The 25,731-nt window shown below is 33.6% G+C and overlaps 1 protein-coding gene across 1 annotated transcript; it reads left to right on the top strand.

The window, feature by feature from the left end:
• The first annotated feature begins 4,733 nt into the window (after positions 1–4,733).
• LOC134250022 (uncharacterized) lies at positions 4,734–21,104 on the top strand. The gene is made up of 3 exons (XM_062732360.1): positions 4,734–6,359; positions 6,513–7,088; positions 19,524–21,104. The coding sequence occupies exons 1-3, from the start codon at positions 4,734–4,736 to the stop codon at positions 21,102–21,104; spliced, it is 3,783 nt and encodes a 1,260-aa protein (XP_062588344.1).
• Positions 21,105–25,731: the final 4,627 nt, after the last annotated feature.

The following is a 25,731-nucleotide window of genomic DNA, read 5'->3' as shown; positions in this document are numbered from 1 at the left end:
AAAGTTTTTCAAAGTGTCAAAGTTTTCGTCAAAGTTTTTCAAAGTGTCAAAGTTTTCGTCAAAGTTTTTCAAAGTGTCAAAGTTTTAGATAAAGTTTTTCAAAGTATCAAAGTTTTTGATAAAGTTTTCAAAGTGTCAAATTTTTCGATAAAGTTCGAAGTGTTAAAGTTTTTGGTAAAGTTTTTCAAAGTGTCAAAGTTTTTGCCAATGTTTTTCAAAGTGTCAAAGTTTTCACCAAAGTTTTTCAAAGTGTCAAAGTTATCACTATAGTAAATCAAAGTTTTCAAAGTGTCAAAGTTATCACTATAGTTAACTATAGTAAACTATAGTAAACTATAGTTAACTATAGTTAACTATAGTATTCTTTTGTTAGGGCTGCCGTACTTTGAACATAAGGCAGGGAGAATTTTACTTGTGTGTTAAATTTTTTATAAGGGAAGAAATTAACAGAGATAAATTGGAGGAAAGACTAATTCGTTTAATGCAATCGACTGCTAATTGGAACCTATTGAACGAAACCATTGCAGAAGTTAAAATGTTTGTTAGTGAAAAAGCATTTATGTTGCCCTACCTCTCGATGCGATTTAACAGAATACGACAATGTTTCATCTTTCAAGACAGTCTTGATTGCCAGCCTAGCGCATACAGGAATAATTTGATAAGCCCTTTGCTGATTTGCCCACAAATTCAAATCAAAAACAATGATTTTTGATCAAAATTAGTTGATATTCAAACTGATTGGATTCCGGATTTGTGCCAGAGACTTATCTAAAATTAAATTGAAGGGTTTAAAAGAGAGCTGATTTTTGTCTATGTTAACAGAAGTAAAATATATGGCAGTGTCAAATAAACCATTTGGTTGCTGCAATGTAAGCATAAGCTACTTCGAATATTTAAATATACATGTAATACTTCGTCCATGATTTGTTGTATTTCATTTTACATATTTTGGAGTCGCGTGTGAATGTGGGATTTTGTATTTCAGGGGATACATGTCTCATATATGTATATGTTGTACTTTACATTAAAATCTGTAAACGTAAACGCACAAGTGGCTGACTAACGAAATATGCAAATTAAATGAGTATTACTATTAATATATATTCATTGTACTTATTTAGATATTCAGTTGTGCAAGATTCCGTTCGATTGTCTGACCCTCTCAAGAATTTTTCATTCATACTGGAGACGCCACCTCCTGTCAGTGGAGAGCTGTAAATTTTGTCCTATATTTGGCACTATTGGCCATTGAGCATTGAGGGATCTTTTTCATGCCAGCAACTACTGCGACGCAGGACCTCTGTAAATACGTTCCCTTCCAAATGACTGATCTCTACACAGTGGAATTCAACTTCTTACTTCTTGACTCTAGAGCAGACACTCTAGCCGCTGCGCCAATGGGGCGACGCAAGATACTGAAACTGAATATATATATGCAGCTATCTTAATACCTTAATCTTACCTTCTGTCAAAATGTTCTGGTGAGTTCTTAAATAGAAGCCCTTTCCAAATTCTAAATGTATCTTTAAATTATTTTTTCTTTCAACTATATTTTAGGTCTATCTTTCTTAAGTTTGTTTTCTTTATGCTCATTTGGGCCCTGAATTAGTAATTAAAACATATCTTATCTTATCTTATCTTATAGCATAAAATCTTATTAGATACCTAGCTAATACTTATTCATATAATTCTGTCGACTTATGAGACTCAAAAGTTTTCCCGCATTGAAAAAAGGGAAATTGCGTAAGATAACTACTCGGAAAATTTTTTAATAAATTTAACTTAATTAAATGAATTTTGATATGTCCTCTCCATCCTTTCACAAAATTGAAAAATCAGGCAATTATATTGTCAGTAATGGAAAAGAAAAGAAACAAATGAAATGGCCACTAATAAATGTTGAAATTAAAGTGAAGAAATCCGTCGCGTCAGCTTTTTCAGGCAATTATATCTTCAGTAACTGAAAGAAAGAAGGCCAAACAAAAAAAGAAGAAAAGAAAATGAGATTACAAAGAATAAAATATTGAATTAGATAACTTATAATAACCCTCCTGTCATTGAGGGGATTCGGACCTACTGGAATTTGTGGAATTATTAAATTTTACACTACAGCATCATAAGCAACCTTGATCTCTGTAATAATCCCCCCCCCCTTCCCAGATAACGTGGATTAGAGCTAATTTAGTAAGAAAAGGCATATATATGAAGGTTTGGAAGTAAATGTTACCCACCCCGAAATACATGAAGGTTTTTCCTTTTGGGAAAGGCGATTTTTTTTTGCATGTCAAAGAAATTTTAGGGGTTTATTTTACACTGAGGTACACGTGGACCCCCCCCCCCTCCCTCTTTGGATTTCTGGATTAAAATAATACGATTTGAATTTCGATATGTTTTCCACACAATTGTTTATTTTAAAATCAGGCAAGAGATGTAAATGAATATACTGCATATATAACTAACTTCACTTATAAGTTAGTCCTGTACTCTTTGTTGACCAAGCATAGGCGTCGGAACGGGGAGGGGGGCTTAGTACCAAACTTTTTTGGCAAATGTATACATAATATAGACATTGAAATTTGGGGTTTACCTTCTTTTGTTGGTTTAGCTCCCCCCCCCCCTCGTTTCAATTTGCTTTCTATGCCTATACCAAGGACATCATTAGGGAATGAATTTAATAGCTACCCATTTTATACGGTATAAACTGGGTTGGAACGCGTTTTTATAATTCGCGATATCTTTATTCATTTGATGTAAGAAAAAAAGATGATTAATCTAACAAAATGATTTCCATTTGTATAAAATTTGAATGTAACGTCAGGCGGATTGATACATTTTTGACGCAAGTCATTGTGACGTAGGAAACCCATATTATATGATATAAAGTATTTTCTATCCAATAAAATACAACGTTACAACCAGAATTAATTTATCACTTCATTGAGTAAAAGATTGAATTTTTTTAAAGTTAAATTTTTATTTTAACTCGTTTAGCTAATCTAGTATTATTTTCTGTATTTTCTTTCAGTATGAAAATTCAATTACATGTATATGTATTCAGAATTGAAATCAGAATGATAAAAGTACCAAAGTAGTTAATATGGCTATTTTTATGCGCCCGTATCGATAGATCAAGGGCGCGTATTGTTTTTGCCCTGTCTGTCTGTTTGTACGTTGTCAACTTTAAACTTCGCCAAAATATTGAACCATGAGACATAATTATAGAGATTTCATATTTAGTGTGCATACTCCACTAGAATTAAGCTCTTTCACATGACACCAAGGCCAATGACCTTGTGACTTTGACTGTAACCTATATGCAAAAAAGAACTTCAATTTGACTTTTTTGAAATTGTTCCAAATTAATATAATTCTTTATAACTCCTACTAAAGTAAGGAAATGCAAATATTAGTGGAATGAATTAAATCTACCTACGCTCATCAAAAATACATGAAACATGTGAAAATGAAGTAGATGACCAAAGTGCATAATACGATCGAAAACATCTATGCAGTTTTCAGAGATCAAAAGTTCTAAGCAATTATCGTAATTCCACTGGTTAAATTTATCACCTTTTTCAACACTGTTCTGTATTCGCACAAAGCAGAATTTATTCAAAATCGTATTCATGAGACAAAGAAAGTTGATATGTAAGCACGTTAATAGACTAATTTTTAGAAGCCTTTCCAATAATGAATCTCGTATATAGGCTTTTTTCTATATCTTTCCTGTATAAATATAAGATTCTGAGAATTCTTTGTAACAAAAAATAATGATCAATTTTACAATAATAGTTATTTTGAGCTTCAATGTTCTAACAAAACGTCTGTACCTTCTATAAACGTTTTTCCTATTTTTATCAAAGCATACCCTTCTTTTTAGTATATGATACGTATGTGCATAAACGTGGTATTTAACACCCCCACCTCCCTTTTCCGAAAGAAATCAAACACAAAACAGTATCAGGGAACAGAGATCACTGTAACAATTCTTTAGGACAATTCTCAGTTTAGCTAAGACTTTCTGTAGAGCGTGACATTTTCGGCGTTACATAATTAGTTTCTGAAATTTACACAGCTTTCCTTCAATGTTGAAATATACATAGGAAAGAACTTTGGCCAAATGTCAACTGGTGTAACAAACAGCTAATTAAAAGTTCTCGCACGGCACAAAGGCGGAGCTTAAGTCGTCTCATCGTTGTCAAGAACAATTTAAAGTTCCTGATGTTATTAACTTTTTAAGCAATGAGAATCTATTCGTCTTTTGTCAGACGCTAGTTACGTTGCGTCGAGAATGCAACGCTTACCCCTGTAGTCTAAACTTATGTGAGAACTGTTCTACTTCCATGGAGAAAATACATTCAAAAAGCATTTATGATTGGAAGTTTGGTCTAAGGGTAGATCACTCTAAATGTAGAAAAATATCCTCAGAATAATTACATAATGTATGTTGAGATACGTGTCAGCGAAAAAAAAATGTTTTTGTGTTTGCTTCCTCAGATATATATTAAAAAAAAATCAATTATCCTTCCGAAAAATGCCCTTTGGTAGCTACTTAAATCCCCTATATTGCCAATTAGACCAAGTGCTAATGAAATAAATTGAAGTTAATAACCCAAGCAACCATATATAAGTGAGAATAATCGCAAGCTACTGGAGAGAATTCCTAAGAAAAAAAATCCAGAAAAAAATTCTTGTGTGACCATTTGATAAATGGTAAATGTACATCAATTGATATGTTTGGTAATACACAATGCTTACTATCCGTAGTACTAGTGATTTTGAATAATAGAGGGATTGCAAAACAAAGTCAAGATGATGTTAAGACCAAGGAAAACTTTGATTTAAATACCACTCACATAATCATTCAGAGCATCCTTCTTTGTGGACCAGACGTCGTCTGTGATAAGTCGATCCTTTCTTCTCTTGGGATTCGAATTGACTCAGATGTGGTTCCTCCAAACAGGTGCCCTTATTGTACTTGTCAAGAATATGACTGTTATTCCAAATGGTCTAACCATCCCTGCTGTCCAGACTTATTCTTTCAGAAATCTTTATTAGAATGCACCGATACTTACGTTGCTCCGTTCAGATTTTCAAAACCAGATCTCATGGTGTCCCGTTGTCCGGTTGGTACAGGGGCCATTTTATCCGGTAACTGTACCAAGGAACATGAAGAAAAAGACCTACTAACGCTACCACCGGTTGCTTCATCAACAAGCTGGATATCCTACAAAAACAAATACTGCGCTTTGTGTCATAACGAGACGAATTACCTGGAATGGGTATTATCTTTCAAGTGCCTAGTTCCAACTGATATCAACCATCGTTCGTCATCCGATGATCTTATTGCTTTCGCCAAATCAGAATCCTGTGGCATTCATTTCGAGCATCCAGACATAGGGCCACATATGAAGCTTTGCCCTACTCGTTACAATAAAATAATCGGTGCATGCAATGTATCAGGCACTTGGTTGCATTATGACGACCAAATACAAACTGCATGTCAAAGTGGGTATGAAGCACGTTATGGCATATTTAAAAATATTTTCTGCAAAATTTGCAACCCCCCGAAATTCGAAGAGCGGGTTTTGATTACAGCCTGTGAACACTCAAGCATCTTTGAGGATGCTTGCTTGAATCTGACTTTCCTGCAGGCTTCATTCCCCTATAAGAATTATTTTTGCTTCGTTTGCAACCACGGCGACAATAATGAAGAATACTACAATGATGTTAGGTTCATAGCCGCCAATGAGACATATTGGGGAAACGAATTTAAATTTGACATTGAAATTGCATATATTGCAGACCATGTAAAAGTGTATTTGCAGGAAAATGTGGAGAAAATAGAGTCAAACGTACTTAATATAAATACAGAGGCCATAAAACCATCAGAAGAGCCGATGCAGACTAATTTTCAAAGAACGGTTGAAATGTTCGAGCTGCCAATAGATAATACCATCTGTTCAATGAGATCAAGTAATGGAACCTCCCCGGATACTCCGCCCGATAATCTCTCACTTTTTCGTTATTCAATCAACTTGACAAATCTAGTTTATGCCGGTTTCTCTTTATCAGGAACAGGTACCTGCACACCAGGGTTATTACCAAACTATACATTGTCCCTACGAAGAGACTGTTCCTGTTCTGCGGGCTGCGTTTTTGGTTGCTGTGACGATTTTTCGATAAGGCAAAAATGGACTTGCATCAGTGATGTGTATCCGGGAAGCGAGGGAAATGATGCGTATAAGAACTTTCGTGCAATAAATGGATGTCTTCGCACGAATTATTTAGGAAAACTCTGCACACAGAAAAATGTTTCTCATTTTTACCATTCTACTCCAGTGCAACATACATATTGGGTAACCACCTATGCAAATGTATTCTGTTACCTGTGTGGAGAAATCCAAGAAGAACACTATGGGAAACTCTATTCCAATTTATCGAATTTACATGTAAGGCCTTGGAATTTTAAGGCCACTTGCAAATCATACGTAAATTTTCTCCATTTTCAGTCATTTCAACAAGTGATAGACAGTTTCAAAGAAAGTTCCTGTGATATAAGGTTTCATGTTCCATTTTTTACCGAGAGATGTAGTGACGTTTGTGATGTAGAAATATCATCTTGTAATCTGTCGGGGACATGGAAATCGTACAACAAAGATGTACAAATAGCGTGTGAACAAGCAGACGCCTTGACGTTTCCGCCTGTAAGCTCGGGTTTGGTAGCCTACAAAAATAAATTCTGTTTAATCTGTAACCCAACTGAAGTGAATTCGTCTGAAATAATACAGACATGTAAACAAGACAAAGATCCAAACTTAGTCAAAGCTTGTCTTCAATTTCAAAGCATTCATGTTTGCTCCCAGTACAAAAACATTTTCTGTGAAATGTGCAATGATATGAACGTATCCTGTGAGGGCATTGTTTATTGGAACTACACCACTGGTGAAGTTCATGGGAGTACTTTTCCCTATGATTTCAGCTTCCGGTTGCCATTTTCTTTAGCTGCATATGATAAAAATGATGATAAGACATTACTGGAGAGCCCTTTAAGCTGTTTACCAAACCAAATCTACGATGAACGACTTGTAAGTGCTATTTTCTCCCTCACATGTCCGAAAATAGTTGAATCTACACTTTTAATAAGTTTTACAACATTTTTGAATACGTTTTCTTATTATATCACAAATGTTTCGCTATAAACCCTGAAAAATGCTCAGTCACACCGAAAACAGTTATGTCACGCCGGAAACAGTTATGTCACCCCCGACGGAAACTGATATACCATCCTTTCGATCACGTTCACGTGTTTTTACGTTACACATTTTAGATCGGGTTCGAGATTTAATGACTTCGGTCGCTAGGTAAAAGTAAACAACACAGCTTATTTCCTAACATCAAGAAGGCATTTTTGGATTTTTTGTGTAAATTATAACGATTTTGAATGATTTTAAATTTTTTTTTAATTTCAAAAATGTCATATAACATATAGGATGAGTTCTCCATTCATCGGACACATACCTTGCTTAGGACAACTTTAGGCAATAAACTCTCTTTCAACTTAATAGTTCCGTGTTTTTATTTGTTTCTGTCTTAAAGCTGAAGATTTAAATTTTTTAATGATACCGACTGTGTTATCATGTTGTGATAAAAATACCCTGAGAATGGCCTTGAAGTTACGTCATATTTTACATCATCAAAGGGGAATAATCAGAAATTTATGATTTTGCGATTTTTAGAGTTATCGTTCTTAAAATTCGACCTCAACGGAACGAGTCAGAATTTGGTGAATAAAGTCAAAGATTGGTCATTTTACAGAAATTTTACAGAAATTTCACTTCAATGTTCGTATAATTCTTTTTAGAGCTGGTTTTCACTAGTATGTTCATTTCTCCGTACATCGGACACAAATTAACCATGCATCGGACACTTTTCGATGCAAAGGTAAGCACTACCATATTCATACAGAACCCAGCTGGTAGCTGTTTTTAGCAGAAAAAGAAAATTACAAGTTATCGATATATGACGTCTGAAATTTGACCCAATTTGTTTCTACAAACCAGAGTATTATAAACAATGAAAAAAAGCGCGAATTACCGCATCATAAGCATTTAAAGCATTTCTTAGGCAGAGTGAGGTCTCTTGAATCGTTCTACATTTGTGCAACGATATGGTTAATTAAATTTAAGTTAAGGGTTATTTCTTAGATAAAAGATGAAAATATACCCATATCAAGGATTTTAAAGCACTGTGATAAAGGTATGTCCGATGCATGGTGAAGAATGTCCGATCCATGTTGAAAACTCGATTTTGGGGAATATTTTCTCAATAAACGGCATATAATTGTGTCCTAAATTGATATTTTAATCAGAAACTAATATGATAAACTCCATTTTGATAATTTTCCGTCGGTAGCGATATCGCTAGAACTTGTTGAAGTACAAGGGTATCCGATGCATTGTGAATTCACCCTAGCACATGGCTTCTCGGGCGACTAAACCAGAATATTTGCGCCGAGGTGACAGGAAAGCCCTGGAGTGTTGTGTCACTTTCTGCCTTCGGCATCGGGTGACATACGCAAGTGAGTTAAGGCTAAATATAGATATTTTTATGCAAATGAGCTAATAAAAATTCATTAGTTGTATATTTTATGTACAGAGAAAGTTCAAATTGATTTTCTTATACATACTTAGTACCCACAGTTTATTAATGCAAGTGCTTATTATGACGTCATATTATGACGTCATTGTTTTCTCCCATTTAAGGTAATAATTCACATCAACAAAATCACGTCAGCGCAAGGGCATATCCTATCTAATTTGAAATAAACAATGTATAATATTAAGGAAAGTATTCTTAAAATTAATAAAATTGCTGCACAAATCTTATGCACACTCTCAATCGATGAAAATTTTAAGAAACTTACACTGGACTGTGAATTTTTACCCTGTTTTAACTTTAAACTGCACGAATAGTAACTTAACAATTGCAGTACCGACATTTGTGCACCAATATCTTAAATCCTTGGAATATCCTGCGTCTTTTTATACCTTGTTTCTGTAAAACAAAGTAATGTATGCCCTTGCGCCGAAGTGATTTTGTTGATGTTTCTTATAAACTTGTATAGTATCGGTCGATGACGTCATAATATTACGTCATAATATGTACTGGGTATCGCATGTCGTGGGTTCATGTACCAAGAATGTATTAGAAAACAAGTCTTAACATTTTTTGTGCGGTAGGAAGAGCAATTATGGAATCTTATACCCCATTCATACGACGAAAATTTGCTGATGTGTGCAAATTTACATATGAGTAAAAATACACACGTCAGTTAAAGTTAATTTGCTATGCGTTCAGACGACATTTATGAACTGTAAGTAAATCTTTGTTTTTTTCATATAAAATAAGGAGATCAGAATTGTGGATTTTTATAGAAAACGGCTATTTTCTTACTATTGGGGTATAAGACTAACTTTTGAATGTTCCTTGAAGAAAGTAGGGGAAAATCCGAACCATTTAATTTTTGGGACTGGTTAAAGCGAACTTAAAAACTTTTAGGAAGAATTTACACACGAAAAAGGAAAATTGATAAAAATCATTGTATAAAGTTTGGAAAATGCTTGGGCCTCGGTCCTTAAGAAGAAGAGCCGTTGTGTGTTAATAAAAAGATGACTGAGTCTGACTACTGGTTAGCGTCTTCAGCAGAATAAAGGTCGACTGGAAATCTTTTTGGTGTTTGGAAATCTACAGTACATCAAGTTTGCGAGTTCATTATGAAGTATCTGCTTGAATATTACATGTATTTTTCAGGAATATGAAATGGGCAATCGATTTAAAAAAAAAAATCAAATAGGTGAATAGGAAATAAATACGAATCCCCATGAATCATGTAACACTTAAAAATGGTTATTTTCAACAGTGTTGACAACACTGTAACATCAATTTATATGTCAGTAGTTTGCGTTTTCTTTAATTCAAATACATAGGTAGGTAGAAGAAAGTCAATATATGATTGGACCAGGGCGATTGAATGTAATGCCTATTCCTATCACAGCTCCGGAGCATATACATAAAAACTACTTGAATAGTGAGAAAACTACTTATTGATCCTGCAGGGCACAATATTACGCGACCACAGCTATATTTTTATAATTTAGAAGCATAATCACTAGTTTGCCAGAAAAGGTCAAGATACGCACGTTTTTGCAAATTCAAATTTATCTCAGGGGAGACTGGAGATATATCGTGAATCCTTGTTTTCAGAGTTGAAAAAGCCATTTGTGGAAAGAACTATGCTAGAATAAACCGGCGTATCCTTTAAACACTATAAAGCAGTACCCTTATCAACACTCAATTTACTTTCAGCTGTCCTTGAAGTAGTGCAATGATCATGATGACCATAAAAAATCCATTTTTTTTTTTTTTGCTTTCTAGCCGCCAGTTTAACAGACTGATATTATACACTTTACAATGCATAAACAACCGAAACAACACTTCAAATGGCAATTTATGCAATAAACAAAACAAAATACATTCATAAGTAAATTTGCTGTGTGTTCATACGACAAAATTTACATATAAAAATTAATAATTTGCGACAACATGTATGCAAAAGTTAATTTGCACCTAGTCCTGACCAGATGTAAATTTACGTAACTGTGCAGAATTTACATGTTATTAAATCAGTTCATACGATAAAAATTGCACATGTTAGTAATTTACATATAAGTAATATATACTGTGGTATGCAAATCATGTCGTATGAATGGGGTATAATTAATATTTTGCATAGAAACCTCCATATGTAGCCTTAACTCACTTGTGTAGCACTCCAAGGCTTTCCTGTCACCTCGTCGCAAATATTCTGGTCTGTCACCCTCGAAGCCATGTGATATTTGTATAATGTCCCATGGTTGTGATCTTTGGGGAAAACCCCATAGAGTCTTTACAGTAGCCTTTATAGATATCTGAAGTGTAATTGTCATTTGACTGGATAAAAAAGAATCCCAATACAAAAATGTCTAGTTGACTGTCAACTATTCATCAAAAAACAGTCAACTAGTCGTCAACTTAATACTCAAAAGTAGTTGAATGTTTTTTTTGACAATTATTAATTGTTATGCATAAACAAGTCGGTTGACCATCAATATGCTGTTTTCACCAAGTCGACCATTAGTTGAATGTTAAAAATTCTCATGCGAAATATATAAGAGAGTTGACCTTTGTTGAACATTCCGACTTAGTGAGATCTTTCAGAGCTGACTATAGTTGATCACTCGAATATAGTTTCTCTGACTCTTATTATGTTAGGGTTGAAATGACATTATTTATAATCCGGTTAAGAAATCCATTAATCTTTATAATATAGATTTGAATTAAGGTAGAACCTATGTCGGAAAAGCCTTTGTCACAAGATTTTAAAACTTTTCAAAATAATAAATTAGCACTCGCATATTAATCAATCAAAAGCACTCGGCATGTTAAATTAAATGTTTATTAAATGTAGTGCAGCCTGTGAAACATGGAATGGTATTTACATACTGCGACTACACATTTTCAGTCATTTTTAGCAGGTCTGAGAGAATACTCGAAATCGGGTATTATCCGTGAAATCGCGTACAATACCCGATATTAGGGTATCGTTGAATCCGCGAAATCGGGTAAACGTGCAACTTTCTATAAAAACTAAAGAAAAAGGAACGGCACATTATGCCAGTTACTTTTACTTGTACATCAGTATCTTATGGATTTATTTTAATTCAACCTAATTTATAAGGTTGTCAAATAAGTTTAAAATCAAACGACAAACACTGCTGGGGTAATAAAAAGGACACAATGGTGTAATTTTTTTTCAATATAATTTCTAAAAACAAATAACTACGCTTCGTTCGTCTTTATTTCCCATTAAAGTATTCCATATACTTAATTTTCTAATCTGTGCACTATTCACAAAATGTGAAACTTTAAAGAATTTGAACGCCTAACGCCGTGTTATGTATTTTTTACTGAAAAATGTATGGCGTCCCTTTCACGTGAAATACAAATTATTCCTAACAGTTAGTGAGTACAGTATAAGCGAGTCATAATTGCATATCTCTGCCATAATAGAATACCAACGTTATTATAAAGAAGAAAATAAATTAAGATTAAATAAATACCCACGGGAAAACAGGTTGAAAATGGCTAATTGAAGTTGAGTATCTTTTTTTAATGTCAATTCAGCATGGAAATTTTTATTCAAAGACACCGTAAATTTGTTGGTTGCATTTTAATCTATAAAAGATATGCTATTTTACCTTTATTTTATGCATTTGTGTGAAAATTGAGAGCGCAAAATCATGTGAACACGATTTTCTTGTTTTTTTGGTTGGAAGGGGGGGGGGGTATAAATAAAAGTCAAATGAGTACATCTTTTCATGAGCTTATAATGCATTGAATTTCTCAATAAAGATCGACAATCATATTCAAATATGAATTACATAGTCACGTTTTCACATTTCTGATAGTTTTTACGTTTATGAAAAAGTTAATGAACAAACTGAAATAATGGAGTGTTCAATTGCGCCTTGGAAACTCTTGTCTTACTTTTTGGGAATATAAGTCCACATCGGACATTAAATCTTCATAAAAATTGTAGCCACTTCCTTTCTTTATTATACTATTTGATAGACAGGGTATATTTTACCTTCTGTTGTCTATTTTACGCATTTTTTTATATCGCTGTCTTAAAACCTCATTATAATATGCTATACAACGCACTTTCTGTATACTGTTTAACGTCCCTCTCCAGAATATTTCACTGATATTGGCGCACTTTCTGAATGGTTCAAGACAATCACTATGTCACAGTTTTGTTTTACTTAATTTATCTATGATACTTATTACTCATGGCAATAACTTTTCCTAATACTCATCAATAATGAAAAAAATGTAAAAAAAAATAAACATGAATTTTAGTTACTAGTAGTATCATATTGTGTTAGAAAATAACAGGTTGCTTTTTGTTTACCTATATAATTTTCATTTGATAAATAAATCTTCCCTACAATTAAAATATATATGACCGAGTTTAACCGACCGTGACATTCAAAGACATATATCAAAAAAACTTTGCATCAATATTTAATTCAATGATTGCAAAAGGAGAGGTCTCTTGAACACATGCAGAACACAGTCGATGTTGTTTTGTCATAGGTGGTCAAGAAGCCTTTAGCCTCCCCCCCCCCTTTTTGAAGTCGGAAAGAAATAGTAAAATATTGATGACTTAGCGAAATTAAACGATCAACAGTTATGTTCTCTCATAAGCTGTATTCCTTAAACTATCACTGTCTCTGCTAAAATGTTGAAGACATATTCTGCAAATATATATATTACTGATGATTAAAAAGATTTTCAAAAAAAAAAAGAGAAAGAGGGTTTTTTAAGCTGAAATTTTAGACATTTTTATCATTACATTATTTATACATTCATAAATAAGCCCCGTGGGGATCCGGGTTAGGTCCTCAGTACCCCCTTGCTTGTCGTAAAAGGCGACTAAATGGGGCGGTCCTTCGGATGAGACCGTATAAACCGAGGCCCCGTGTCACAGCAGGTGTGGCACGATAAAGATCCCTCCCTGCTCAAAGGCCCTGAGTGCCGAGCATAGGCCTAAATTTGCAGCCCTTCACCGGCAATGGTGACGTCTCCATATCAGTGAAATATTCTGGAGAGGGACGTTAAACAGTATACAATCAATCAATCAATCATTCATAAATAAATTTTATTTTATGCAAACGATGAATGTGAAAGTAATTAATGACGCGTAATTAGATATGATAGACCATTCCTTGTTTATACATGGCAAAATATCTTGTGTGTGAAATGTGTTTCCGTATAATTTGATTTATTTACAAATTGTTCATGTTTGTCGTGCTGATGTGGAATTGATATAAATTCCCGAATTCTGATACTTTACAAATCTGTTGTGTTGGGAATGAACCTGAGTAAGATGCATATACCTTCAAAATTATGAAAAATATAAAGCGTGATACCATTAGAAAACATTTGTATCTAAATGAAAGTGAACTCGGCAACATGCGCCATCCCATTGTTTAAGTTTTATTAGGTGATTACACCTCCTATACCCGATTTCACGGATTCAACGATACCCTAATATCGGGTATTCAAAGCTATCGAGCAAAGTCTTAAACCTATTACCTTACAACACATCTTTTCTGAAAAATTCATGTAATTCTATCCAGTGGTTGTCGAGAAATCGTGTCAGAAAAATAATAATAGCTAGAAACGATCTCGTTGCGAGCAACGAGAGGTCTTCCGTCAGATTCCAAAAAAAAAAACAGTAAAATCGAGCTGAAAATTGCTTAAAAGATATTTGGACACACTGGTCACTGAAACGGGTCACCAGTGTGAAAAACCAACACGCTATCTATTACGCTATTTGAACCCCTACTCTAAATTTACTTTTATGTAAATGTACACTATCTGCAATAGTTCATCTGTCTTAGAATTATGAAAGGAGAGTCACTATTCATAATTTCTAATGCCACGAGTAATGCCACGAGTAAATCTTCATGCCTTCTCTTTTGAATGTTCTATAATATAAGTGTGATAGCTTCAATGAAAAAGTAAAAGAACGTTCTTATCGCCTAAATTTCGAGGTTTAGAAAGTATATTTAGCACATTCTACACATTAAATATCGTATCTATGTAAGTGAAACTAAAGCAGTGAAACGACTTTGAATTTTTAACTTTTGTATATTTCCTGTTTATCCCCAAAATGGACTCTCCTGATTAGTTACACTTTAATGAAAGGGTTGGAATGTTTCGACAAAACATGCCTTGCACTATGAAAGTCAATTTATGGTTGAAGGCTTAAAAAGACATTGGATAAAAACTTTAGTTTAACACAAAATTGCAACGTAACTACTTCGTGAAAATCAACGTATTCATGTACATTTCATTTATCCTTATATTACTTTTGTTCAAGCAAACGCTCAGATGCCTCTTTAATCTCCTACTCGCGAAATGTCGGAGTTGACAGAGACAGCCGCAATCTTGGAATATTGGATATGTAACATGCGAGGTTTAATTTGATACTAGATTCCCACGATCTGTGGCTGTGTTGGCTATATGCATGTATATACCCTTTTTTGATCATATATCTTTTGAAGGAACTAACTTGTAACTCCTTGTTAAACCCCACCTCTACCCCAATCCAAAATAGATTTTCAAATTTTAGAAAGAAAATTCTTTGTACTCTTCGGAAATGCTGCAAATCCATTCAATTTCAAGGCACCGGTAGATTTTAAAACGTTTGTTTGTTTTTTTATTTGGACTAGGGGTACAGTACCTTTACAAAGAAAAAAGGGACTTAAAACAAAGTTATTATTACCACAACATTAAATCCTTCCAAACGTGTGTGTGAATCTTTCCTTGAGAGTGGTGGGGGGGGGGGGGTAGAGGGGTACAACCCTGGACCCCCTTTCAAAAATGTCTGAATCCGCCCCTGTTTACTATCATATTAGTTTGATGCATGACTTGCACATGCAGTTCTGTTGTGAATGGTGTAAAATGTAGAATATGTAAGAAATTCAATGTTAGTTAATATTTTGATATATATGGTGAAAAAGAAAGCAAACCACCTTTTGTGCACAATAAATATCCACTATTTTTTTTTCAATGTTTAGCACTGTAGGTCTTTGGCCTGGCATTCCCCTATTACTGTTTTAGACCAGAGAACTTCTTATAAATAGGGGTGAAACTGAGAAAGACAGAGAGGAAGAAAGAGAGGGGGTGATCTCTTAACATATTGATATTTGTTTTATTTATTAATGCGAGAATTTGAGAAACCAAAGCATTTTTGTTTCCAGTGATGTAGGTCTTAAAATGTTATCTTCTGTACCATGATGTAGAATGGAAGGTATTCGCAGGAAAAATATTCCCGGTAATTACACAAATAAATCACAGATAGTATATATCAAAATATTTATTCGTATGTATTACATGTTTCCTCAGAAAATTTCCACCTTCTCGTCCTGATAAAGAATTTTATTTACTTTATAACCATTGTAGGCAAATATTTGATTGCTGTTCAAATCATAGAATGAATATAAAATTTCATAAGCATGCAGATTTCTTTTTTTTCTTGAGCATTTGGTATGTGTGCTTTTTATTCTATTTATAGTATTTTAGCTTAAAAAACATTTTGTTACCCTAGCGTGTGTTTCCGTCTGAAGTATGAAAAATTATTTGGGTTGTGTCGAAAAAGACCACCAGTTTACATATATTTATTGTAGATTGTATGACATTTAAATACGCAGGATAAAATAATAACAGGTCCCCAGAAAACACCAAAGTGTGAGTAGATCCTATTTATAGAAAACTGGACGGTCCGGGTTGAAAGATCAGTTTTGCTTACCGGTACAGGGTGTATGCACTTATGGAGTATGCGAAAGGCAAATCTTTGGATAAATATTGCTTAACTTTAATAAATTTAGTTTGACTTTTCGTTCAACTGATCAAGCTTGTACTGTCGGCATCTGGTAAGCAATGTGAAAAACTTTTGCATAGATTTAAGCGGAAATTTTTTACTTTAATATGACTAACTAACATTTTACTTTTTTAATTTTTTTATTTACGTACTTATTTTGTGAAAAATATTTTTATGCAATTATTTCCTCTCATCATATAGTATTTATTTTCTAAAATTTAGCGGCAGACAGTACAAGTTTGACTTATATCGGGGTGGGGGTTAGTGTATACTCCAGGCCTTCTCTAAGCGTGTGCAATAACCCGTGACCGCGATTGATCACATATATTTGGAATTGTAACTATCGCAGAGAAGAGAAATATGGCGAACACTGCTTTGCTCGTTGCGTATAATATGTTTAAGACTTTGCACGATAGCTTTAAGATTGATTGATTGTATGTAGTTCTCTCGAGAATTCTTCACTCACATGGAGACGCCACCACTTGCCGGTGGAGGGCTACAAATTTTGTCCTATGCTCGGCACTCAGGGCCTTTGAGCATTGAGGGATCTTTTTCGTGCCAACACCTACTGCGACACGGGGCCTCGGTTTATACGGTCTCATCCGAAGGACCAGTCTCCACGTCCCGCAGTGGGATTCGAACCCGCGACGTAAGGATTGACTCCTTACCTTGCGACTCTAGAGCAGACGCTCTATCCACGGTGCCACGCGGGCGACAGATAGCTTTAAGAAAATATAGGCATATGAACGCATATTAATTTACTCAATTCTCTACCCTAAATTTGTCAGTAATTTTTCAGAAGTCTGTCACAATGTTTTCCAACTTTAACATGATGAAGAACATGCGCAAATGATTATAAAAAGTGATTAAAATATGTACCTTTCGCCTCTCACTAATGAGAGATATGTTATTTACTGATACTTATATTCTTGACCTTTTTGCACTTACACGCGATTTAATTATTAAATGATTGTTTGGGGTTACATTTAGATTAAAAATGTTCATTTGAAATAAATATTGTACTTTTTATTTAAACAGATCATATTTAATTTTAAAATATTTTAATCAAAGACCAAAACTACGAGTAAGTAACAAATAATTATAAAGAGGAATGTTCGTCATTTCTTGATAGATATCACAAAATTGTACACACGGTCACACCATCTATAGGACGTGCATCTTTAACTTGGACACATTTCTTCAAGATATTACACTATTTAGTTGGCAACTCAAGATTTCTTAGGATTTTTGCATTCCTTCAAGATAGTTACATACCATTTATATTTTTACAGTAAGTTTTATACAATGTACATTGTAATTTCATAACACAAGATAATCTTGGATTTGTCATCTTCATTAAGGCCAAGATCTAGTATATGAAAGGTGCCTACAGCAATTTAACCAAAAAATATATATATTAAATTAAGATTATTTTGGCATGATTTCAAATTGAATTTTGTGAATTTCAAAATGCAGTATTTTATACCATTTCTATTGAAGCTGTAAGTACGGGAAAAAGTGACATTGAATTAATGATGACGTCAAAATAGATCTAGCATAGGCTAAATACATCCACTAGTTATGATGTCATACGACGTAGGTTCTACGTTAATAAACGCCTGTCAGGGTTTTGTTAGAAAGTGGGGAATTTTGAATTGAAATTAAGGTCAAGATCTAGTAAATAACTTATTAGACTTATTTTTGGTGCTAGATCCATTATGATTTCATAATCAATTTCAACTTTCTTTTTCCCGTTCTTTACGGTTTTAGCAGATTTATGTTGAAAATAGGGTATTTTCATGACAATCGATTTGAAATCATTTGAAAAGTAAACGGGATACCTATATTAAATTTGATATTGATTTAAAGAAGAGGCCATGAACATAAAAATTATCGTTTTCTGAGAGACTGTAGGCAATCTGGATACATTTTCTTTGTTGTATATGAAAAAAACTCCCACATTCATGACTGGTTTTCTTAATTCTTTTATTGAGAATGATAGTTTAAAATACAGATTTTTTCATCTTGTTTACCTAAAAATTATGCCCCGAAACACCTTATTTGACCAAGCTAAAGTTTTATATCATCAATAAAGGAATCTATTTCTCAAGTTTGAAAAATCTATAGGCACCTTTCATTTACTTGATCTTGACCTTAAACGAATGTTTTCATCACCGATCCTGAAAGACGACGAGATGAATATTGTTTTCGAAGGTCGATTATATATCGTATTGACCTCAAAAACAGCGATAATTGATCTTGTACATGCTTATATGATACAAGTCATGAGTCCTAGCCAGTAACAAATAAAAAGGAGTAGAGTTGCCTCGTAAATAATCCTTATCAGTCGCAATAATTTAAAATGTTTTAAATCTATTTAAGATGCATTAAGGAACGTATATACGTCACTCTTTTAATAAGAAATATTTTGAAAAGAAGATTTTGGAAAACTGATAGCTGAAAAAATAAAAGATGCACGCCCACCTCAAATTATATATATCCTAAATGCAATGATATGCAATGTTTACATGAGTAAATGTCGGTAGCTGCTGGATGAAATAGCTTTCCAAACTATTTTTTTTCAATTTGGAAATAACATGTATTATTTGATCAATGTAAAGGGAAAAAAGACACTCATATTCACCTGGAACGTCGAGTTCTGTTGATTATAGCGCAGTGCTTTTTATACATTGTTGGATCTCAACCAATCAGAAAGATGAATATTATTCAATATGATATAATGACAATATTTATTAACTTTGTCGGAATACGTTTTCAACAACTGAACTTGTGAAACTAACATGTAAGACACTTTCCAATTGAACAGAATATGCATTTACAATTCACGAAGACTGCGAATATATTTCATAAATTTTTCTACATACTTATAATAAATTAAAAGGCAATTGAGCGTTATATGTAACACTTTTCGTACAATGCAATCATTCTTACAATGTAATCAACATCAATTTTTACAATGCAATTTACATGATTTATACAAGTATTACACCGTTATCTTTTCGTGTTGCAGAAATCATGCAAGGACCTGATCTGTTTTCCAGGCAAGACCCTCTGGAATGGTACGTGTGTTTCTGTTCTGGCAGCATCGACCAATCTGCGTTATACTTTGGCTACTAAAGTCAAATTTACCCTTCTAACAGGCAATACTGGAACTGTCCAAGGAACATTATTCAAGTTCAAAGCCTTACTATGGGAGAAAATACATCAATTGACCCAGAGAACAGAGACACATTATACTGCAATTGAAAATTTTATCTTAATGGTCTCCACGGGCTGTCGAACTTTGAATGTAAGGCAGGGCGAAATTTATTCGTATGTTAAATTTGTAATAACGAAACAAATTAACAGAGATGAGTTGGAGGAAAGGCTTGTTCTTTTCATGGAAACTGCTTCAAATTGGACCCTTTCGAACACAACCATTGCAGAAGTTGCAATGTCTGTTAGTGAAAGAGCATTTATGTTGCCCTACCTCTCGATGCGATTTAACAGAAAACGACAATGTTTCATCTTTCAAGACAGACTGGATTGCCAGTCTAGCGCATACAGAAATAATCTAATAAGTCCTTTGCTTACTTGCCCACAAATTCAAATCAAAGAAAATGATTTTGGATCAGCATTAGTCGACATTCAAACTGATTACACCTTTTCTGGTTTTTCCATTTATCAGTCCAGGGCGGCAAACATTGGATTCCGGATATGTGCCAGAGACTTGTCTGAAATTAAATTGAAGGGCTTGAAAGAGAGCCGATTTTTGTCTACATTAACTCTGATTTGTATTTGTGTCTCTCTTGTAGCCCTTTTGCTTACTTTCTTAACGTACTGTCTATTCCCAAGTATCCGAACTCTTCCTGGAATTAATAACATGATTTTGGTTCTGTTTTTATTTTTGGCACAGACGTGTTTGATTGTTCGTCCTTTGTCCTACACATCTGGTCTAGAAGTTGTATCAGCTTTGTCACATTTTTCATGGCTGTTGGTATTTTTCTGGCTTCAAATTTGCTCTTTTCATATGTTTCGTGTCTTCACTGCCAAGCAAAGATGGGATAATTCTCCAACATCTATCAAGAAAACTGTTACAAAGTATTTCTTGTATGCTTTTGGTAGCGCAACGATTATTGTTACCTCAAACATTGTTACTTCCCTTATATTATCTAATGGTCAAAACACAGGTTATGACAAGGCATTAACGTTGATGACACATAGAACGGCCTTCATCATCACTCTACTTGTTCCCTTAATTTTCGTCTGCTTAACGAACATATTTTTCTATATATTGACGGCGTACAAGATCTGTTCCTCTCCAGATATTGAAAGTACAACCGGAAATAGAGTACAATTTTCTGTTTATATCAAGCTGTTTACCTTGACGGGTCTTTCCTGGATGCTTCAAATCATTGACGCTTTCATAGATGTTTCAGTGTTTTCGTATGTTGTTGCAATTTTGAACGGTTTACAAGGATTGTTAATCTTTCTTAGTTGTGTCTGTAATGACAGAGTGTGGAATTTGTACAAGATAGCGTTGGGTCAAAATAGATATTTCCACCCACGTCAATCCACAACACATTCCCAATCCCACTCATCTTCAAAATGAACATACCTCTATACACGTTTAAATCAAGAATCAACTTAAAGTTACGAGGGCTGTTCAATAAATAATGTCCTGAACTGTATTACATGCAATACTGATATCATATGACATTAAGATTGGCTTTCTCTCATAATTGAATCTTTAATATATTTATAACAGTTCATGTGACCACTTTTCATCACATAGTTTCATTGTGAGAAGCTGGGAAACAAGGCCTTTCGAGACACTGCATTATAAATGAATGGTAAAGAATCGGTGAAGTAGAGTAAAAATAAAAGCTGAAACAAAGCTGGTGTAAAACTTGTTAAGAATCCCAAAGAAATATTCAATGAAATATGTGACATTTTCAGGAACCAATACCTATTTTATAGACAAATGAGCAGTTGGATTTCAGTGATAAAAAATTATACAATGGGCATCAAAAATGGGTACCGTCCTTGCCAACAAAAAATTATAACACTTATGTACTGTTTGCCAAATTTCAAAAAAAAATACTTGATGATTTAGGATTGACTTTAAGACAAATAGCAAATTTGATAGACATCACATCGGGGGTAGTTTACACTGTTTTTAAGAAACGTTTGACGGTAAAGAAAGTTTAGTACTCAAAGGTCACCCTATGTGTTGAAAAATGAGTGAAAACGACAGCGTGTATAAATTTCTTAACAATTATTTTAAAATATCAGTAATTGGAGTTATCCACGTTTTTCGGATATTCAAACAGATAATGGAACTTGAATGTATTGCTTAAAACCCTCAAAACAAAACTTACCATAAGATGTACTTGATAAAACAGGAAAGGTCTGGCGAGAGCAAAGAATTGCAAGAGCACAAAGACAGACTTTTATGCAATGTTCTTAAATATTAGTGGTATTGTTATTCAAATTCGTATTCGGAGAGACAGTTTAATTTCTGGATGAGGCTACAAAACATTTTTTTGCAAAAAAATTGAAAGGTTTATTAGAGGAAGGACCTAGAATCAGGAATCCACTACATTAAATTTCTTTATGACAGCGTCCAAATCTGCACAGTGAACAGTAGAGAGGTTTTCGGGATACACAGATAGTTAGAATTTTTTCACATTAACAATATTCGCAAGATCTTTGACCTTTTGACTTATTCCTATTTCCAAATTTGAAAAAAAACCTTTGATAAGGAAGAAACAAGTCCAAGAAATCACTGGATCTGCCAATTTCCAGTATACCAAGGGTCATACCCAAAAATACTCAGAAATTAGATAAAAAAAAAAAGGATATAGACATGTGTTGTAATTATAAGAGATTAAAAAGTAAAATAATGAAGACAAAATCATTGAAAAGCGTCTTTTGTTTCTTTCCGAGCACCAAGGACATTATTTACTTATCAGCCCTCGTAAGTAATCCATTTACAATACAAAAGATAGAATCGAGTTTTATGACTTCAACAATTATGATTTAAAGAAAACAATCATCTTATCCTGGATTTTGAATTGAAATTGTACTCGATTTAAATGGCAAAAGATAAAACCAGTCAAAATGTTTTGTGTTCAAGAATTAATATTTTTAAACAATTATTTAATCCCGAATTTTGATGAAAAAATCAATTTCCTGTTTTAATGAAATAGAAAATATGTTAAATTTCATATTGTCTGGTTATTATTTGTTTAAATATTACCACCTATAATGAAGTTGATTAAAAGTATTGAATCATAATTTACAATATTTATGCATAGTTATGAAATATCGCTAACAATATATATAGTTCTATAGTTAACGAAAAAAATCAGCATCATTATTAATGATTTAAAATTTTAATTTAGATTGTCACGCGCTTATCCAATAGTAGTCCTAACTTAAATCAGGTGGCACAAGACAGCGTATTTTAACTGATTTACATGTAGAACTGTAACCAAGTTTACAAAATTGTTTTGAAATATTATTTTTAAAAATTATATAAAAAACATCCCCCCTTTGTCGCCTGTCATACATGTAGTACATGTCTAAAACAATTTTAGTCTATCTATATTTGTAATGTGTTTATGTTTTCATTGTTGGTATTTATATTATTTAAGCTGATGGCATCTTACACATAGGCAACGGAAGCAAATTAAAAGTGGGGAGGGGGCTTATTGAAAACGGGGGGACTAAACCAACAAAACAACGGTGAATTCCAATTTTCAATGCCTATATTATATATGTATTTGAACAAAAGGGGGGGGGGGGGCTAACCCCCCAATTCCGACCCACCCCACCCCGGTTCCGACGCCTGTGTTACATATGTACATATATATATATTTCCAATGTCTTTGTTTGAGATAAAATAACCATAGTTAATGTACTTTATTTCTCCATCAATGTACTGGTTTATCGAAAGGGTTCATCACGTCCGGGCGGGACAATTACTGAGTAGGGACAAAAGCAGCCTTCTAGCCTTCAATACCATGTAAATATAGCGAATAACTGTCGGATTTTTCAATTTTATGACGATAATCAATCGATTGGCTTGCGTGATAATTTAACCAATCGATTGATTACGTCATGAAATCGAAAAATTAGACAATTATTATTTAAGTACCTGCCATGTAGCAGCTTATTCTTTTGACAAATTTGTGGTTTATTTGCTTTTTATTTGTCAAAATTTTGCTAAACTGATAATTGTTTTTTAACAAGGAAGATACCATTGTCAAATTTGTTATTCTTTGTACTACGGAGATATCCCTTTGATCTCCCTTTCTTCTATATCTCTAATGTAAACTTGTTGTCTTTTAATATATGATAGTTCTCACTTAATAAACATTGTCTTTGTTGTGTTTTAACTACAGAAGTAGACTAGTCACATCAATTGGACCAAATAGAATACTTTGTGTATGAAACATATTGAGAAAACGAACAGAATTCTAGATCAAAAGTTCATATAACAATACAAAATAGGAGCAGAGCAATCACGGACCTCCAAAACATCGGAGGTCGGATCAGGTGCAATTGAGGAGTAAGCATCTATTTCATAAAAAAAACACTACTCGGCCATTTGATTTTGAGAGGAGTCCGGGAGTTGATCATAGGACAGACAGACATTTTTTTTTATTTTTAATATTTTCGATGACAGGATATTTATTTGCATACATTGAATCATTGCCCTCATAGTAAAAAAAAAGTCCCGCAGAAAATATATTAGACCTTAACCTGGATAAAATGCAGGGATAGATAGATAGATTGATTGATTGATTGATTGTAACTGTTTTACGTCCCATTCGAGACTTTTAGAGACGTCACAAAAAACATGTACTGGTGAAAGGCTTCAAATTTTGAGCTTTACTCGGCATCCAGGATCATTGAGCAGTGATGGATTTTTATCATGCCAACGCCTGTCGTGACACGGGACGTTGGTTTTTAAGGTTTCATCCGAAAGACCCACAACTTTCACTTCAGGACAGCACATATCTCTGAGTAAGAAATTTTGTACTTAAAACTTGTACGTATTCAAACCAAAAATCTCTAACTGATAAATTGTCCTGCGTTACAATTGTTTTTTTTTAACTCCATTGCATTTGGACTTTAAATGTTGAAACTCGGGTAACTTTACTAATCAGCTGCTAATTATGTCACCAAGGTCAATCTTAATTTTCGTTATATATAACTTATTTTTCAAAGTTATATTTGCATTTGAAAATGCCACGGAAAGTTATTGCGATACATATTGTTTGTGTTTTAAGTAACATTCACCAATGAAGGTTTTAGAGATAGGAAAGAAAGATATTGAGACAACGAACAGTATTCAATCTCAAAGTCTATAAAATATACAAGATAGGAGCAGAGCAAACACGGACCTCCGAAACATCAGAGGTGGGATCAGGTGCCATGGAGGAGTGAACATCCCCTGCTGAACGGTCACACCCGGCGTGTGCTCCTTGTTATGATCGGGAAAACCTGTCGTCAATTCAGTGTATAAATAATGGACTAACAATTATTATGAAAAACGTCAGTCACCATTTGACACAATGATAAATTGTATTTGCTGACAAAGTCATTGTATCGACCATAGAACTTACGAAATGATGACTTTAAACGAGACTGTTGATTTTCTTGTTTCATCAAATTGCTTGTGAATAATTTACCTCAACCCAAACTCAATATTCAATTTGGATTTACAAAACACGGATGGGCAGATTATATAATTTCACACATTTTGTAGAGATATCAGTATTTCATCAGTTGTAATCATAATTGATTATTCTTAAGTGGATATCAAACGATTCATGACTTACACATTATCAAAAAAAGGTCATTTATTAAAAAATATCCGATTTAAGACTGAAATCGAAAAAAAATCCAAAACCTTTAAACACAAAAAATATACAGTTCATGATCTTGATTGAAAAAAAATAATCTTATTTTTATCACTTATTTCCTGAATCTTTATCTACTTTTATTATGAGCCCTCTTCATAAAATATATATTAACTTCAGTTTCTTAGAATTTCTATTTGTTGTCTAGGGATAATGTAATTTGATCATTTGTTTCTCAATGTGACTTCTTTTCTTTTCTTTTTTCCCCGGATTTTGACGCAAGATTGTTATAAATTTAAAGTGTATACTTTATTATTTCACCGGAATGAGAAATGAGAGAAATCGTTTTGAGTCTCGGTGCATATC

The sequence above is a fragment of the Saccostrea cucullata genome, unplaced genomic scaffold (assembly GCF_032062105.1).
Source record: "Saccostrea cucullata isolate Sc308-1 unplaced genomic scaffold, CSIRO_AGI_Scuc_v1 ctg1851, whole genome shotgun sequence".
NCBI lineage: Eukaryota > Metazoa > Mollusca > Bivalvia > Ostreida > Ostreidae > Saccostrea > Saccostrea cuccullata.
Note: the sequence above shows the minus strand (reverse complement) of the source record. Positions and strands in the feature narration are given on the sequence as shown.

Coding starts and splice junctions, on each gene's coding strand:
- LOC134250022 (XM_062732360.1), top strand. CDS start 4,734: ATGTTTGGTAATACACAATGCTTACTATCCGTAGTACTAGTGATTTTG. Junction 6,360..6,512: donor CAGTGCAACATACATATTGG/GTAACCACCTAT, acceptor CTCCATTTTCAG/TCATTTCAACAAGTGATAGA. Junction 7,089..19,523: donor AAATCTACGATGAACGACTT/GTAAGTGCTATT, acceptor TTCGTGTTGCAG/AAATCATGCAAGGACCTGAT.